Raw genomic sequence first — 16,136 nt, 5'->3', positions numbered from 1 at the left:
TACGTTTACCTCACTGCCTGGTCTCCAGTGTACTTCATGTTTGTTGGTATGTTTACCTCACTTCCTGGTCTCCCGTGTACTCCATATTTGTTGGTACGTTTACCTCACTTCCTGGTCTCCCGTGTACTCCATGTTTGTTGGTACGTTTACCTCACTGCCTGGTCTCCAGTGTACTTCATGTTCGTTGGTACGTTTACCTCACTGCCTGGTCTCCGGTGTACTTCATGTTTGTTGGTACGTTTACCTCACTTCCTGGTCTCCGGTGTACTTCATGTTTGTTGGTACTTTTATCTCACTGCCTGGTCTCCAGTGTACTTCATGTTCATTGGTACGTTTACCTCACTGCCTGGCCTCCGGTGTACTTCATGTTCGTTGGTACGTTTACCTCACTTCCTGGTCTCCGGTGTACTTCATGTTTGTTGGTACGTTTACCTCACTGCCTGGTCTCCCGTGTACTTCATGTTTGTTGGTACGTTTACCTCACTGCCTGGTCTCCGGTGTACTTCATGTTTGTTGGTACGTTTATCTCACTGCCTGGTCTCCGGTGTACTTCATGTTCGTTGGTACGTTTACCTCACTGCCTGGTCTCCCGTGTACTCCATTTTTGTTGGTACTTTTACCTCACTTCCTGGTCTCCGGTGTACTTCATGTTCGTTGGTACTTTTACCTTACTTCCTGGTCTCCGGTGTACTTCATGTTCGTTGGTACGTTTACCTCACTGCCTGGTCTCCGGTGTACTTCATGTTTGTTGGTACTTTTACCTCACTTCCTGGTCTCCGGTGTACTTCATGTTCGTTGGTACGTTTACCTCACTGCCTGGTCTCCCGTGTACTTCGTGTTTGTTGGTACGTTTACCTCACTGCCTGGTCTCCCGTGTACTTCGTGTTTGTTGGTACGTTTACCTCACTGCCTGGTCTCCCGTGTACTTCGTGTTTGTTGGTACGTTTACCTCACTGCCTGGTCTCCCGTGTACTTCGTGTTTGTTGGAACGTTTACTCCTTGTCAGAAGGTCCACGTTTTTCCAAAAAGATCACTGCAACGATTTACAGTATTTTCATGAGGTGACGTTTTGTTTTTTCCTGTCAAATTAAATTAAATCTGAACGGAACCGGAGGCGGCTCGGTGGCGCAGTGGTAAGCACTGTTGCCTCACAGCGAGATGGTCGCAGGTTCGTCTCCGGCTTGTGGCCATTCTGTGAGGAGTTTGCATGTTCTCCCCGTGTCTGCGTGGGTTCTCCCCGTGTCTGCGTGGGTTCTCTCCGGGTTCTCCGGCTTCCTCCCACCAAAGACATGCAGCCTAGGCTGATTGGTGACACTAAATTGCCCGTAGGTGTGAGTGTGTGTGTGGCTGGTTGTCTGTCTCTGTGTTGCCCTGCGATGAACTGGCGGCTTGTCCAGGGTGTCCCCTGCCTCTCGCCCATTGACTGCTGGGATTGGCTCCAGCTTGGCCCGCGACCCGATAACGGATTAAGCGGTTAGAAAATGAAATGAACAGAACCGCTTATCCAAAAGGACAAACAGCTTTCCCCAGTATCTTAGAGCCTTCTACCTAAGACCAGTACTGATCCAGGATCCTCTCTATTGAGTCCTGCAGGAAACCTCTGGTGGGTCGTTGATTAGAGCAGGTAGATTAAGAATATTTCTGTATGCAGGTTAGATAGTAAAGAGGGAGAGAAGGATCGGTCCAGGCTGGACAGACAGAGAGACAGAGACAGGAAGGATGTCCAGCATGTTAGAGTGATGAAGAGTAGAGACAGGAAGGATGTTCAGCATGTTAGAGTGATGAAGAGTAGAGACAGGAAGGATGTTCAGCATGTTAGTGATGAAGAGTAGAGACAGGAAGGATGTTCAGCATGTTAGTGATGAAGAGTAGAGACAGGAAGGATGTTCAGCATGTCAGAGTGATGAAGAGTAGAGACAGGAAGGATGTTCAGCATGTTAGAGTGATGAAGAGTAGAGACAGGAAGGATGTTCAGCATGTTAGTGATGAAGAGTAGAGACAGGAAGGATGTTCAGCATGTTAGTGATGAAGAGTAGAGACAGGAAGGATGTTCAGCATGTTAGAGTGATGAAGAGTAGAGACAGGAAGGATGTTCAGCATGTTAGAGTGATGAAGAGTAGAGACAGGAAGGATGTCCAGCATGTTATAGTGATGAAGAGTAGAGACAGGAAGGATGTTCAGCATGTTAGAGTGATGAAGAGTAGAGACAGGAAGGATGTTCAGCATGTTAGAGTGATGAAGAGTAGAGACAGGAAGGATGTTCAGCATGTTAGAGTGATGAAGAGTAGAGACAGGAAGGATGTTCAGCATGTTAGAGTGATGAAGAGTAGAGACAGGAAGGATGTTCAGCATGTTAGAGTGATGAAGAGTAGAGACAGGAAGGATGTTCAGCATGTTAGAGTGATGAAGAGTAGAGATGAAGGTGTTGACAGAGGTCAGTAGTGTGTAGGAAGATGGAAGAAGTATTTAGAGGAATTAATGAATGAAGAAAACGAGAGAGAACAAAGGGGAGTAGAGGAACCTGTTGTGGACCAGGAAGTGATGAAGATTAACACGAGTGAAGTCAGAACTTAGTTAAAAGGTGAGCAGCAGTAAAACAGAGTACATGTGTGTACATGAGAAGGTCCCAGGGGGGACAGTGAAGCTACAAGGAAGAGACGTAAAGAAGGGAGAGGACTTCAGGTACCTCGGGTCAACAGAGCAGAGTGATGGAGAGAATGTGGAAAGGAGGTGAAGAATCGTGTGCAGGCAGGCTGGAACGGTGGAGGAAAGTATCAGGTGTCTCTGTGATAGGACGAAGGGACAGGTCTACAAGACAGTGGTGAGGACAGCCATGATGGACGGCTTAGAGACAGTGGTGAGGACAGCCATGATGGACGGCTTAGAGACAGTGGTGAGGACAGACATGATGGACGGCTTAGAGACAGTGGTGAGGACAGACATGGTGGACGGCCGAGAGACAGTGTCTCTGAGGAAAAGACAGGAGGCGGAGCTAGAAGTGGCAGAGATGAAGATGATGAGGTTCTCCTTCCAGGTTGGACAGGATTAGAAATGAGACAATAAGAGGGACAGTGAAGGTCATCAGTTTAGGAGACAAGATCAGAGACCAGACTTTGATGGTTTGGACATGTCCAGAAGAGAGACCTGTTGCAGCAGGTCTACAAAGAATCGTAGACACATCATGGACTGAATACTGAGTACGCAGTAGTCAACGCAGTACTTTGTGTTGCATCCTCCTGTTCCCCGTTGTACTGATGAAAAGTGTTCCTGTGTGATCAAGTGGGAGCGCTTCTTTAATCAGGAGACAGCGTTGGACACGCATCACCTCTGTCCTCGTCTGCAGCTGGCCTGGACCCCCCCCCCACCCCCCCCCCAGCGTCCTTCACAGCATCACACTTCAAGGTGTTACCAAGAACACAGAACGGTCAAAGTGTCTTATTTACTCATTTTAATGGTTAAAAAAATACTTCTTTGCGCATGAAGACGACAGTAAGTCCCTGTTCAGAGGAACGGAGGGACAACATGGACGTCCACCAGATGATGAGATGAGGTAAACGTTTGAGAGGAAAGTAAAAAGGCACAATTTACAATCAATCATGCCCCGAATTCACAAGAACAACAACAACAATAATAATAATATTATATCAGTACAGCTAAAAAAAATCTGAGAATGTGCACAACAAAAAATACAGACCAATTCTATAATACAAAGCAGGCGTAGCCTAGTGGCTCCGCCCCCCTTCCGTGACCCGCAGGGACTATCTGACCACCAGACAGGACACGCAGAGCTGGGAGGGGCCGATGCAGTCGTCGTGGCAGAAGGCCCCGCAGCCCTGGCACATGATCATGGCTTTGAGGCGGCAGGAGCACTTCAGCGCCACCTCCTCCGCGGCGCTGTCGGCGAACGCCTGGATGCTGAGGGCCTGGCGGGGGCGGAGCTGCAGGACGCCGTCCGCCACGCTCCGGGAGAAGCCTCCGCTGTCCATCACCGACACGTTGGCCGTGTAGCTGACGCCGCCGCCGCCGCCGCCTTGATTCGGGAGCTTCCCATACAGCTGAAAGGGAAGGGACGCCGTGGACGAGGGGGAGGAGCCAGAGTAGGACACTTTGCCGTGCTCCTTCTTCGCCATCCTTGCTAAAGTCATCTCCATGTTGAGCAGCCCCTCCATCGCCCCACCACTCAGGTAGCCGTCCACAGAGTTCCCATGCTCCCTTTTGGTCACACCCACGGGCTTAGTGGGCGGGGACTTGGGAAGAGACGGGCAAGAGGGCCGTGAACCCATGCCATTCTTTGCAGAAGGTGCAGCAGACGGCGGCTGCGGATGGACGCGAGCAGCCAGCGCCTGTGGGGGCCTCCAGCTGATTTTAATAGCAGGCACCGCCTCTGTGGGACGGGGGCCTGCATGGACAGCTGAGGAGCCATTAGACAAGGCCCGCTGGGAGAACTGGGACCTGTCTGAAGAGGTCCCCTGTGAGGGCTGAGGACCAGGAGACTCCACCGCATGGGGGCTACGGTCTGACTTACTTCTGGGCAGAGAGGTGATGACCGGGACTGCCCCGGGGACCTGCTGGGACACGACCGAGGCCTCCATCACGTAGGATCCCGACAGCATCGGTTCCGGGCTAGGAGACTGGGCTGAGCGCTCAGGCCTGTGCTGCGGTCCCGGGGTTCTGATCTCCAGCCGGTTGGCGGCGTGGGGGGGTAAAACCTTCTCCAGGGGGAGGCTGCCCTGCAGCAGCTGAGTGACCAGAGGGTTGTTGGCCTCGACGCTGGACACCGGCCTGGAGGAGCCGGCCAGCTTCCTGCCGGCAGAGGGCTGTGGACCGCGGCCGTCCTCTTCACCGGATCTCGCCCGGGACACTCTACAGTCCTCTCGGGGTTCTACTTTGACCACAACGTTGGTGTCCCTGAGCCCTCGATGGGGGACACTACTCGGGAAGCAGGGCTGGATGACGGTCTGGCCTTGGCGGCCGGACACGTGAGTGTGGATGACTGGGTGCTGGTTCTGGTTCTGGTTCTGGGGGCTGCAGATGACCAGCTGGGCCTTCCTCTGGGAGCACCAGTCTTCGTCGGGTTGCTGTTCATCGTCCTCGCAGTCTGAAGCGGTTTCCGTGGAGTCGCTGTGTGTGCCGGCCTCGTCCTCTTCGTGTCCACCAAAGGAACCAGCGTCTGCCTGGACCCCGCCGGGGGCTCGCTGAGAGACCGCCTCCTGGGGTCCCACATGGCGGGAGCCATGCTGGATCACGCCACTCAGTCCAGCCTCATTCTCTGCCTGCTCTCTGGGCTGACAGGAACTGGCAAGAGTTTTAATAACGTCCACACCATGAGCTCCGAACCTGGGGAGTGAGTCCGGTATGGAGGTGCAGGCCAGCGGGGGCTTCTTACCCCCCGGCTCCGGCCCCTCGTAGGGGGCCGTGCTTTCGCTGGCTGACCCAGCGTCCAGCTCAGCCGTCTCCTCGCTGGAGCAGCTCTGGACACCGGCCGATGCTGCTGGACTTTCCTCCCCAGCCTCTTGCCCCCCAGCTGCTTCTTCTAAAGGAGGGCTCGGGGTCTGCGGGGGCTCCAAAGACATGGAGGACGAGGTAGAGGACACGGACGGGGAAGGCTGGGGCGTGGCCTCTACATTGAGAAGCTGTAGTTGTGTTCCAGACGAATGAGTGCCTGCAGACGCTCCCTGCTCCTCCACCCCCCCCCCTCCCCCTCCTCCTCCTCCTCCTCCTCCTGGCTCGATGGGTCCGGGATGCTCTCGCGCTCGTCGTCCATTGTTGCTATCCGGTAACCCAGCAGCAGGCCGCAGCCTGGCTGCGGCCGGCCCTGCCCCTTCGCTAGAGGCTGCAACAGCAGCAGCGGCCTCGCGCTGGGCCCGGGCCTGCTGGGCGCGGGCTTTGATGTCTGCCAGGGTGCGCGCGCCCCCCGTCCCCGACCGCCGCGAGCCCTCGCCGGGGGGCACGATCCGCGGACAGATCTGGTACGTAGGGTGCCCTTTGATCCAGGGAGGTTTGATTCTGGACAGCTGAATCTGGGTCAGACAAAGTAAAAGACAGCGGTCAGGCTCTACCCGGACCGTCGGTTGCTTGTGCACCCTGTCAGGGGTCTTACCCGGATCGGCGGCACCTTGGGTTCTTCTGTGGTCGGCTGCGGCTTCTCCGAACGGACACCGTCAATTGTGGTACGAAAGGACTGACGGTCGTCAAGCCGCGGCCTCTTTTCGGGAAAGCTAGAGATGGCCTGAGCCTCGTCTGGTCTTCTCTTCTGCTCCTTGAGCTGGGCGCCGGGTACAGGGGTGGAGACCGGGCTGGGGGAGGGGCTGCTCTCACGGCTGCTGGTGGCGGTACCCCCAGTGACAGAGGTCACCACTGAGGCAGCGTCATCCAGGGGATCCGCTGCAACGGCTGCACTAGAAGATGCTGACGAGGACGAAGAAGAGTCCAGGCCTGCAGCAAAAGCTCCCTGTGTGTCAGAAGGTGAGGAGGGGGAGGAAGCAGGGGAGGAGGCAGATGAAGATGAGGAGGATGAGGAGGAAGGGGAAGAGGTGGAGGCCAGAGCAGGGGCAGGCTCCTCTGGGAGTAGGCGGGCTGTAACTTCAGGCTCCTCGTTTGCAGAAGTGGAAGCAGGACTAGGGGTGGGACTAGGGGTGGGACTAGGGGTGGGACTAGGCGTGGGACTAGGGGTGGGACTAGGGGTGGGACTGGCCGTGGGACTAGGGGTGGGACTAGGCGTGGGACTAGGCGTGGGACTGGGAGTCGGAGCTGGAGCTGGAGCCGGAGCCGGAGCCGGAGCCGGAGCCGGAGCCGGAACCGGAGCCGCCACTGTAGCAGGCTCTGGGGTGGGAGGGGCCTTTGGATCCAAAGAGGCACTTTCAGACGGAACCTCCACGCCGCACTCCGTCTGCAGCACCACCTCGCCCTGAACCACGGCGTTGTCGGACAGCGGCGATCCAACAGAGGCTGCTGAGACGTCCGGCGCCGCGCTGGCATCAGCTGCTTCTGGAGACTGCAGGGCTGGGGGCGTGGCCTTGCACAGGCTACGGCGGGCCCTGCGACGCAGGTCGGCTCGGGTGCGTCTCCTCATCCTTCCATCTCTCCTTCGTCGACCCACGCTGCGTCTCTTGGGTGTACCCGTTGCCACGGCAGCCACATCGCTGTCCAGCACAGCGGAGGACACGTCCCCAGCTTCACTCGTGGTCAGCTTGAGGGACTCCTCCGGGGTCAGTCCGGACCTGCAGGTACAAACGCCACGGGGGGACCTCGATAATCCAGCCCTAACCAAACCAAACACGAAACGGGTTTGCTCTTACTTCTGTCCGTGGTACTCTTCGAAGAACTTCTCCTTCCACACCTCCACCTTCTTCTCTTTTTCCATTTCTTGCCGGAAGCGCACCTGCATCTCGTGGGTGAACTCACCTGGACACACGAGAAGGTTTGTGAAGCAGAGCGATCCGTATGGGTCAGATCTTCCCAGACCGATACGAGGTGCGGCACCGCCACCAGCATCAGGGCGCTAACGGGCGCTAACGGGCGCCAACGGGCGCGGCTCACCCTCGGCCAGCCTCTCCTTCCAGCTCTGCGAGGCGTGGGTGAAGAACTCGTTGTTGAGAGCAGAACTGCTCAGTCTGGCCAGACCGTCAGGTCCAATCTGTGAGGGGCCAACAGCAGAACACAACCAACAAGCTGAGGTAACGGGGCCGCCGGCCCGCCAGCTCTTCACTCTAACCCAGCAGGAGGGCGTGGCCCAGGACTACACACCTGTCGGTCCACCTCTGGCAGCAGCTGCAGGAGCTGCTGCTGCGAGTGGGCGGGGAAAGCTGAAAAGGTGCGCACATTGATGAGCGCTCGGATGTTGGTGTTGACCAAGATGGAGCCCGGCGTTTCAAAATCTACGTCGACGCCCCCTCGATTCCTTTTCATGGGTCCTGCAACAAAACAAGGAAAGAGGCGACCCAAGTCAGCGCAGCCGCTCCGACCCAAGTCTGCGCAGTCGCTCCGACCCAAGTCTGCGCAGCCGTTCCGACCCAAGTCTGCGCAGCCGCTCCGACCCAAGTCGGCGCAGCCGCTCCGACCCAAGTCTGCGCAGCCGTTCCGACCCAAGTCTGCGCAGCCGCTCCGACCCAAGTCGGCGCAGTCGCTCCGACCCAAGTCATCGCATTCGCTCCGACCCAAGTCATCGCAGTCGCTCCGAGCCAAGTCGGCGCAGCCGCTCCGACCCAAGTCGGCGCAGCCGCTCCGACCCAAGTCGGCGCAGTCGCTCCGACCCAAGTCGGCGCAGTCGCTCCGACCCAAGTCTGCGCAGTCGCTCCGACCCAAGTCAGCGCAGTCGCTCCGACCCAAGTCTGCGCAGCCGCTCCAAGCCAAGTCGGCGCAGCCGCTCCGACCCAAGTCTGCGCAGCCGCTCCGAGCCAAGTCTGCGCAGCCGCTCCGACCCAAGTCGGCGCAGCCGCTCCGACCCAAGTCGGCGCAGCCGCTCCGACCCAAGTCGGCGCAGCCGCTCCGAGCCAAGTCGGCGCAGTCGCTCCGAGCCAAGTCGGCGCAGTCGCTCCGAGCCAAGTCGGCGCAGCCGCTCCGAGCCAAGTCGGCGCAGTCGCTCCGACCCAAGTCGGCGCAGTCGCTCCGACCCAAGTCGGCGCAGCCGCTCCGAGCCAAGTCGGCGCAGTCGCTCCGAGCCAAGTCAGGCGTGTTGAACACTGACAGGACTGCTGCTTTATCAAAGACCAGGATGGTGCTGCTCCAGGTGGGTCTCACCTGAGGGGACGTGCTCTCCGTTCACTTTGAGAGGTGTGAGAACGACCCGGGGCATCATGACCGCTTTCTTCCTCTGTCTCCCCGACTGCAGCAACATGATGGGACGGAGAGATGAAGACAATAAAAATGAGTCCATCCTTTAAATCCTTTAAAACGAAGCGAGCCCGACACTGCAGAACTCCCGCTGACCTGTCTGGAGCGGCTCAGTCGGGTCTGGGCGTGCTGAACATGCTGGGATTCTGTGCGTCCTTGCTGCCCTGCTGCCCTGCTGAGCCGGGTCTGAGGCGGGTTGCTGGGAACCTGGACTTCTGTGGAGCAGGAGTTGCTGGATGAGCTCTCATCTACTGAGGCTGCAGGACAGAATACAAAAGCACCACCCTCTGTCACACAAGCAGGAGCAGCCCTGCAACAACCCGAAATCACAAGTCTCCCCGTGCTGCACGTGTGGTTGTCATGGTGATAGAGTTCCTATAATGAGGTTAAACTGGATGAAATCGTACCTTGAGGGACGAGAACAAGTGGTGGACATAAACAGAACCTTGTCCTCGTCCCTCCCGGTGAGCTGTGGGGTTCCTCAAGGCAGCATTCTAGGGCCGTTACTGTTCCTCCTATACATTAACAACACGAGTGCTGCCCGTAACTGCAAATTGTTCCTGTTTGCTGATGACTCAGCACTCCTGATTTCGGGAGAAGACAAAGTGCAGGTTGAGGAAGCTCTCAGCTCTGAGGTCACCAGAATCCGTACTTGGCTTAACGATAACAAACTGTCACTACATCTTGGTAAAACAGAATCTATTCTTTTTGGGTCAAGACACTCTCTGAGTGAGATAAATGTTAATGATTTCAAGGTCACAGTCGATAATACAGTAATCTCGAGCAAAGGAGAGATTACCTATTTGGGCTGTGTTCTTGACAAATACCTGTCTGGTGATTGTATGGCATCTAAGGTGATCAAAAAAGTCAATCAGAGAACAAGATTTTTAGGCAGAATGTCTGCTTTTGTCTCCGGACGCTTGCTGGAGCCCTCGTTCAGCCCCTCTTTGACTATGCTAGCACCTCCTGGTACTCCAACATCAAAATGTCCCTGAAAACCAGGCTCCAAACCTCCCAAAACAAACTGATTCGGCTACTCCTCAATCTGGGGCCCATGACCCACCTTCTTCCTGGACATTTTGCTAGCCTAAAATGGCTCAGGGTAGAAGACAGGGTTAAACAACTCAAAATGGGATTGGCATTTAAAATAGTCAATGCAGCTCTGCCCTCAGTCCCCTCAATCCCTGCATACCTGAATAAACACCTCCACAGATTTAGTGACACCCACAGCCACAACACTAGAGGGAGCTCAAACAACAACCTGATTACCCCCTCCTATAGGACTAACATGGGTAAATCATCTTTTTACAATACTGCCCCCCAAGGGTGGAACTGTTTGACTCCTGCCCTCAAAACATGCACCTCTTTGGCCTCCTTCAAAACGGCCCTAAAAATACACCTTTCAGGGGGCAGAAACGGAGATAGTCATCACGACTCTCTCCGGATCAACCCCCCCCCCCCTTCCCCCCCCTTTTTTTTTTGTCCACCTACGTTGTACATATTATGTGTCTTTGCATTTTATTGTTATTTTGCATCAATTGAGTAATTTATTTTTATTTTATTTGTATTGTTAATTGTCAATGATTTATGTACGAAAGACTTTCAACGGAAACAAGACCACAAGGGCTTTTTATAAATGCTCCTCTTAGACAGGATGTTTGACTGTATTTGTACTGAAATACATACTACAATTTGACTGTACTTGTACTGTAATACATGCTACTGTGTGACTGTACATGTACTCTAACATTCTATCAAATAAATATATTCATCAGGCTAACGGCTACTGATCTATATGCTAGCAACACTCAAGCAGACATCCTGGGTTTCATTTAGTTCAACTTCGAACTTTTAAGGGAGTTTTCCAAACACATTTCAGGAAATTCAAGTATTTTCATGTGACCCGTGAGTCGGTACAATCATTGATCAATGATTGATCAATGATTGATCAATGATTGATCAATCCCACTCTGCCAGCTTTTCACTGGTTTATAACGGTTTGGTACAGTCAACAGAACACCAGAAGGACAAAACCTAAATAAAGAAGGGTGCTAAACTGGACCGGATCATGAGGTGGCTCGTCAGCAGCCAATGGGCCGGCTCCAGTGCTGTCCTAGTTCCTGACCCGCTACCGTTAGAGTCCCCCCATCAGAACAAGGACACTGGACCAACATCCCACCATCGTTGTCTCCGCTGGCGGCGGCCGTCTCCGTGGAGTCGCAGCTCTCCTGCTCGGCTGCGGCCTCGGTGGACCCGCCCGGGGCCAGAGACGAGCCCGCTGCAGGGGTGCTGCTGCTCGAAGACGGGGCGGCGGTACCGGGGGTCCGCTCGGCCGGCGCCTCCGACTCGCATGTTGCCTTTGTCCACTGAAGGGCATTTTTCTACAGTGAAGAGTACAGGGTCCGTGTTAGCAGCAGCAGCGTGGAGCAGGGGGCGGCACGGTGGTGCAGAGGGTAGTGCTGCCGCCTCCAGCTTCCTCCTACCAAAAACACGACGACTTGAATGTGTGTGATAAACTGGCGGCTTGTCCAGGGAGTAGCCCGCCTCCGGCCCACCGTGTAAATAGCAACGCTCGTCTCTGGCCTCTTTCGGTACCTGCTCTGAGGTCACTGGAGCAGAACCCACAACCCAAACGTCACCATCGTCAGAGGAGCACCCCGATAACGTTCACTACCAGCTAACGACCATCTCGGGTCCAGGTCAGGACTGTCAATCACATTTAGTTGTCGATTAACTAGCTGGTTAAGTCAAAGCAACTCCGGGGTCGCCTGCAGGAACCGTCCGGAACCGTCCTGCAGCCCGGTGGCGAGTCGCAGCAGGTCGGGGTGCGTTCAGTACCTTCAGCGTGAAGAGGCTCATCCTGCCCGGCAGCTTGAAGAAGATGCTGTTCTTGACCCGGTCGCCTCTCACCTGGGAGTGCAGCATGGTGACCAGACAGGCCAACGGCGCCGTGCCGCTGCGTTCACACAAACAGGCTCCAGTCAGCGGTGCCGCTGAAGCCTGGGCCGGCCCGGCACCACCAGCAGGCCCAGAGGCCTCCGAGGGCCACAGAGCTCGCCCCCCCAACAGCCCGACACAAGATCCATTTACCGATATGCATCAATACGACGTCACGATTAGCGAGGGAGCAAACGAAAGGTCAGAAGCATGCAAATGAGCTTAAAGTGTTCCAGCCTACCTCCTGTTTGCATCAGCAGCGGGTCCAGGTGGGTCCAGGTGGGTCCAGGTGGGTCCAGGTGGGTCATGCAGGAGGAAACAGAAGAACAGGGGTGTTAGGTCCGTTGGTGCGGCTCACCGGCGGCTCACGGCGCTAATCAATCACTAACCCGTCGCTGATCAGGCTCACAGCAACAAGCAGCAACTCACAATGAAACGGGACAGGCCAAGTGCAATAACCCACTGGACGAGTCGCCAGCAGCAGACACCAGCCTACTGTCCTTTACACCTACGCGTCGCCTCGCTTTCCCCTGAGCAGTTTACCCCCCGACTCTGACAGAATCACGCCGGGTATCACCTCGGCCCGGTTGAAAATAGCACCGGGTACCAAGTCTAGCCGAAAGAAAGTGAGTCGAGGAGCAGGGTGTGTGTGTGTGCGTGCGTGTGCGTGTGTGCGTGTGTGTGTCTGACCTCATTTCCTTCAGCCCCTTGGTTTGTATAACGTGGAGGATTTGTTTGGGAGTCATGGGTGCGTCGGAGAAGTTCTCCAGAACCTGTAAAGCACAAACAGACCCAACAGCACAGTCAGGAAGAATCCACCAATCAAAACTCAGAACAGACGACCGATCGCCTCAACGTGATCGACCCTCCCAAAAGACGACAACACGGAGGTCAGCATGATCTAATGGTAGAGAAAGGAACGGCAGCCGCGTGGTCAGACCCGGGAAGACCCGGACCTCCCCAACGGGCTCCACGAACAACGTGTGACACTCTGGAGCAGTCGCCACCCAGAGGAGGAGCATCTCCCGAGTCAGCTGCCTGTCTGTCTGTCTGTCTGTCTGTCTGTCCAGCACGATAGAAGGCGACGCGGTCCAGAACCGCACGGCAGAAAACCTGGACCTGGTTCTGACGTCTTCAGTGAGATGAGACGTTCACGCTGCTCTGAGTGTCTCAGACCTCCCCCAAGCAGCTCACTCCCCTCCTCACTGGGTCTACACCGTCACCATGGTGATCTGGATCAGCACCAGAAGGTTCTAGATTGTTCTTGGTATCTTTATACACCAACCATGAAAAGTCAAAGTGTCCATCAGAATTCTAATGCAGGTGATTCCCCGAGGCTCCGCCTCCACGGCGGTAACAGCAGGTGTGACTGTTTAGCACTGGCGTGATGCGTCTCGGTTCCCCGTTTGCTTGTGACTGGTGAAGCCCGCTACTACCCGGACCCCGTCCCGGACCCCGTCACGCACCCCGTCCCGGACCCCGTCCCGGACCCCGTCCCGGACCCCGTCCCGGACCCCGTCCCGCACCAAACATCTGCATGTTCGGACAGTGGGGGGCAGCACTGCGCTGTGAATTCACCTCCACACAAAGACTTGATGCGCGTCATCACGCAGAACCCACGACCCAGGTGAGGGCCGGGGCCGGGGCCGGTCCCGACGGGCCCACGACCCACACCGAAACACGACCAGAAACGAACCCAGTCGACACGCAGCCAGCTGCCCGGCGTCACTGTCCGCCTTAATCAATTAAATAAAGTTAATTTGCTGGGGGAACCCCCGCCCCCTCGCTAGCGTCCAACGGTGACCGATTCCTGCCGCTAACGGTTTTGATCTCAGCGCTATAAACGTCGTTTGCCGTTTACCGGCCGACAGACGGGTGGACCGACTGACCGTTAACGGAACCCGCTCGTTGCGTGTGCTTTGCTCAAAGGCAGTGTGGACTCGAGACAAAAGAGCGGTGGCTACCGTTAGCCTTTAGCTGTGCTAAAGCTAGCGTGCTTTGTGGACATCAACATTAGCTAGCATTACGAAGTCCGGCATCACAATAACGCGGAGTTTAACAACGCCACGTATTTGTGGCTATTTGTCAGTTAAAGTGTTTAAATGTTTATCGATCCCGTCTTCTGGCCCGCTTGGGCTGCTTGGGCAGGGCTAGCTAGCGCGTTGTCCAGCAAACAAAGAGCTTAAAATAGGAAGGGTAGATGCTAGCATGCTAGCCAAATGTAGCATATTGCGTAGCTTTTTAACATCAGCAGACAGCACGACGTGCAGCATTAGAATCCCCCCCACAGCTCGGTTAGCACCGACACGCTAACAGCTAGCCGAGGTGCGAGCAGGTCGCAGAGACATCTGTCCCCGCGTCGGGCTCCGCGCCGGGCCGGTGTTTACCATGCGAGCTGCCTCAGCCCAGGTCCGCTCCTTCTTTCTCTTCTGTTTGTCCTTCATCTCTGCGGCGAAGCCTCAATGCGATGGCGAGCTGGGTACTTAGCAAGATGGCTAACGCGAAGCACGCTGCAAGTTAACTGCAGGCTTGAAAAGGCGTTGCGTGCGGGGCGGTGCGGGGCGTGCGGGGCGTGCGGTCTCCTCTTCTGGCTCGTCTAACAATGGTCGCTGCTGCAGCTCAACACATCTCTGTAGCATCGGAGCAGTGCGCGTCGCAGGTCTGGCTGCTGCTGCGGGACGAGCCTCTCCGGAACGCAACAACCAGGTCAAAGGTCAAAGCCTCCGCAGGAATGCAACAAAACGGCGGCCAGCCCCGCAGCAGCAGAACGGAACGGGCCGGTGCACCGTGAATTAGATCTGAACGGGGACGTGGTTACCGGGTTACCGGGTTACCAGGTTACCAGGCCAGAGCTGAGACAGAAGACTGCCCTGCTGTCTCAGCGGGACCATTATCGACCATTATCGATCATCTATAGATATAGATCATCATACTACTTGTGTTTCTCTCCACCAACCAGCACGTTCAAATCAGCAATTACTTATTTGTTTGTTTGTTTCATCCTTGAGATACAAAAATGTAAGAAGATCGATAGTTTAGCATCATTCTGATGAAAAACGTTGCATCTAAAATATTCCCATCTAACAATGTATAGATCAAACACCCAACATATATACATATAATATTTAGTGTAGTACTTGTACTGTAGTAATATATATTCTTTTTAATTTGGTGATTGCTAAAAACGAACGTGATTTCCGCGGGGGTTGGACCGCTGCCGTTTAAACGCATGGTTGCGTGGCAGTGGAGGCCCAGCTCCCACGACAGGACGTCAAAGCGGCGGCCCGCGGCCGCGCGGCCGGGCGTGACGTCACTCTCCCAGAATGCATGGCTTCTGGCGGGCGCCCAGCGGTCCAGGCCCGGACTGAGACACGTCTCTGAAAGTGTTCTGTCCAAAATGTCGCCGTGGGGAAGGAGCGTGGGCCGGACGGGGACTCGGTCGGTGAGTGCAGCGTGCCCGGTGCCGGTGCCGGTACCGGAGCTCGGCCGGTAGAACTTGGAGGAGCACCGCTCTGGTTTTTTCATGCTGCTTCGGCTAACCGAAGCCACGCAGGACGAGCCGCGGTGTCCGGTCCACGCAGCGACACGCGAAACGCGAACCCACGGCGTTCATTTTGTCAACGCTGCGCAGCTAGCAGCCGCGTTAGCACCGGTCCGGTACCGACCCCGGCCCGGTCCGGCTTCGACGTCATTGTACTCCGTGCAAGTTTTCCAGAACTTTATTCGCGTCGGGAGCAAACAGGCACTAAAATGGAGACGAGGACCCGCGAGAGTCCGCTGCGGTCCTGCGTGACGAGATATCGGTGATCGATCCACGTCAGAGTTCTGCGCGACGATACGTCTATCGATTCACTGGGCGGCACGGTGGCGCAGCGGTTAGCTGCGTCTCACAGTAACTAACCCTAACCCGGGTTCGAAACCTGGGTGGTTTGTTTTGTGGAAGTGGGTCTAAAGTGGAGATGGGGTCGGTGGAAGGATGTGGTTAGGGCGTTATGGTTAGTGGGTTAGGGCGTTATGGTTAGTGGGTTAGGGCGTTGTGGTTAGTAGGTTAGGGCGTTATGGTTAGTGGGTTAGGGCGTTATGGTTAGTGGGTTAGGGCGTTATGGTTGGTAGGTTAGGGCGTTGTGGTTAGCGGGTTAGGGCGTTATAGTTAGCGGGTTAGGGCGTTATGGTTAGTGGGTTAGGGCGTTGTGGTTAGTGGGTTAGGGTGTTATGGTTAGTGGGTTAGGGCGTTATGGTTAGTGGGTTAGGGCGTTATGGTTAGTAGGTTAGGGCGTTATGGTTAGTGGGTTAGGGCGTTATAGTTAGCGGGTTAGGGCATTATGGTTAGTAGGTTAGGGCGTTATGGTTAGTGGGTTAGGGCGTTA

At 55.6% G+C, this 16,136-nt stretch overlaps 1 protein-coding gene across 1 annotated transcript; it reads right to left on the bottom strand.

Annotated features, from left to right (window-relative positions):
- Window positions 1-3,446: 3,446 nt before the first annotated feature.
- Window positions 3,447-14,213, bottom strand: asxl1 (ASXL transcriptional regulator 1). The gene is made up of 13 exons (XM_068746604.1): window positions 14,157-14,213; window positions 12,460-12,542; window positions 12,011-12,013; window positions 11,671-11,788; window positions 11,012-11,213; window positions 8,929-9,089; window positions 8,740-8,824; window positions 7,747-7,913; window positions 7,540-7,636; window positions 7,299-7,404; window positions 6,822-7,220; window positions 6,101-6,677; window positions 3,447-6,020 (listed from the first exon to the last, which is right to left on the bottom strand). Exons 1-13 carry the CDS (start codon window positions 14,211-14,213, stop codon window positions 3,759-3,761), a joined length of 4,317 nt encoding a protein of 1,438 aa, XP_068602705.1. The 3' UTR covers window positions 3,447-3,758.
- Window positions 14,214-16,136: the final 1,923 nt, after the last annotated feature.

The sequence above is a fragment of the Brachionichthys hirsutus genome, chromosome 2 (genome assembly GCF_040956055.1).
Source record: "Brachionichthys hirsutus isolate HB-005 chromosome 2, CSIRO-AGI_Bhir_v1, whole genome shotgun sequence".
In the NCBI taxonomy this organism is placed as follows: domain Eukaryota; kingdom Metazoa; phylum Chordata; class Actinopteri; order Lophiiformes; family Brachionichthyidae; genus Brachionichthys; species Brachionichthys hirsutus.
This window is presented reverse-complemented; position numbering and strand designations above follow the sequence as displayed.

Excerpts from the sequence above, each read along its gene's own strand:
- asxl1 (XM_068746604.1), bottom strand. The coding sequence starts at position 14,213 with ATGAAGGACAAACAGAAGAGAAAGAAGGAGCGGACCTGGGCTGAGGCA. Across the intron at positions 12,543-14,156 it reads GGGCTGAGGCAGCTCGCATG|GTTCTGGAGAACTTCTCCGA; the intron begins GTAAACACCGGC and ends TGTGCTTTACAG. Across the intron at positions 7,914-8,739 it reads CGGAGAGCACGTCCCCTCAG|GACCCATGAAAAGGAATCGA; the intron begins GTGAGACCCACC and ends GTTTTGTTGCAG.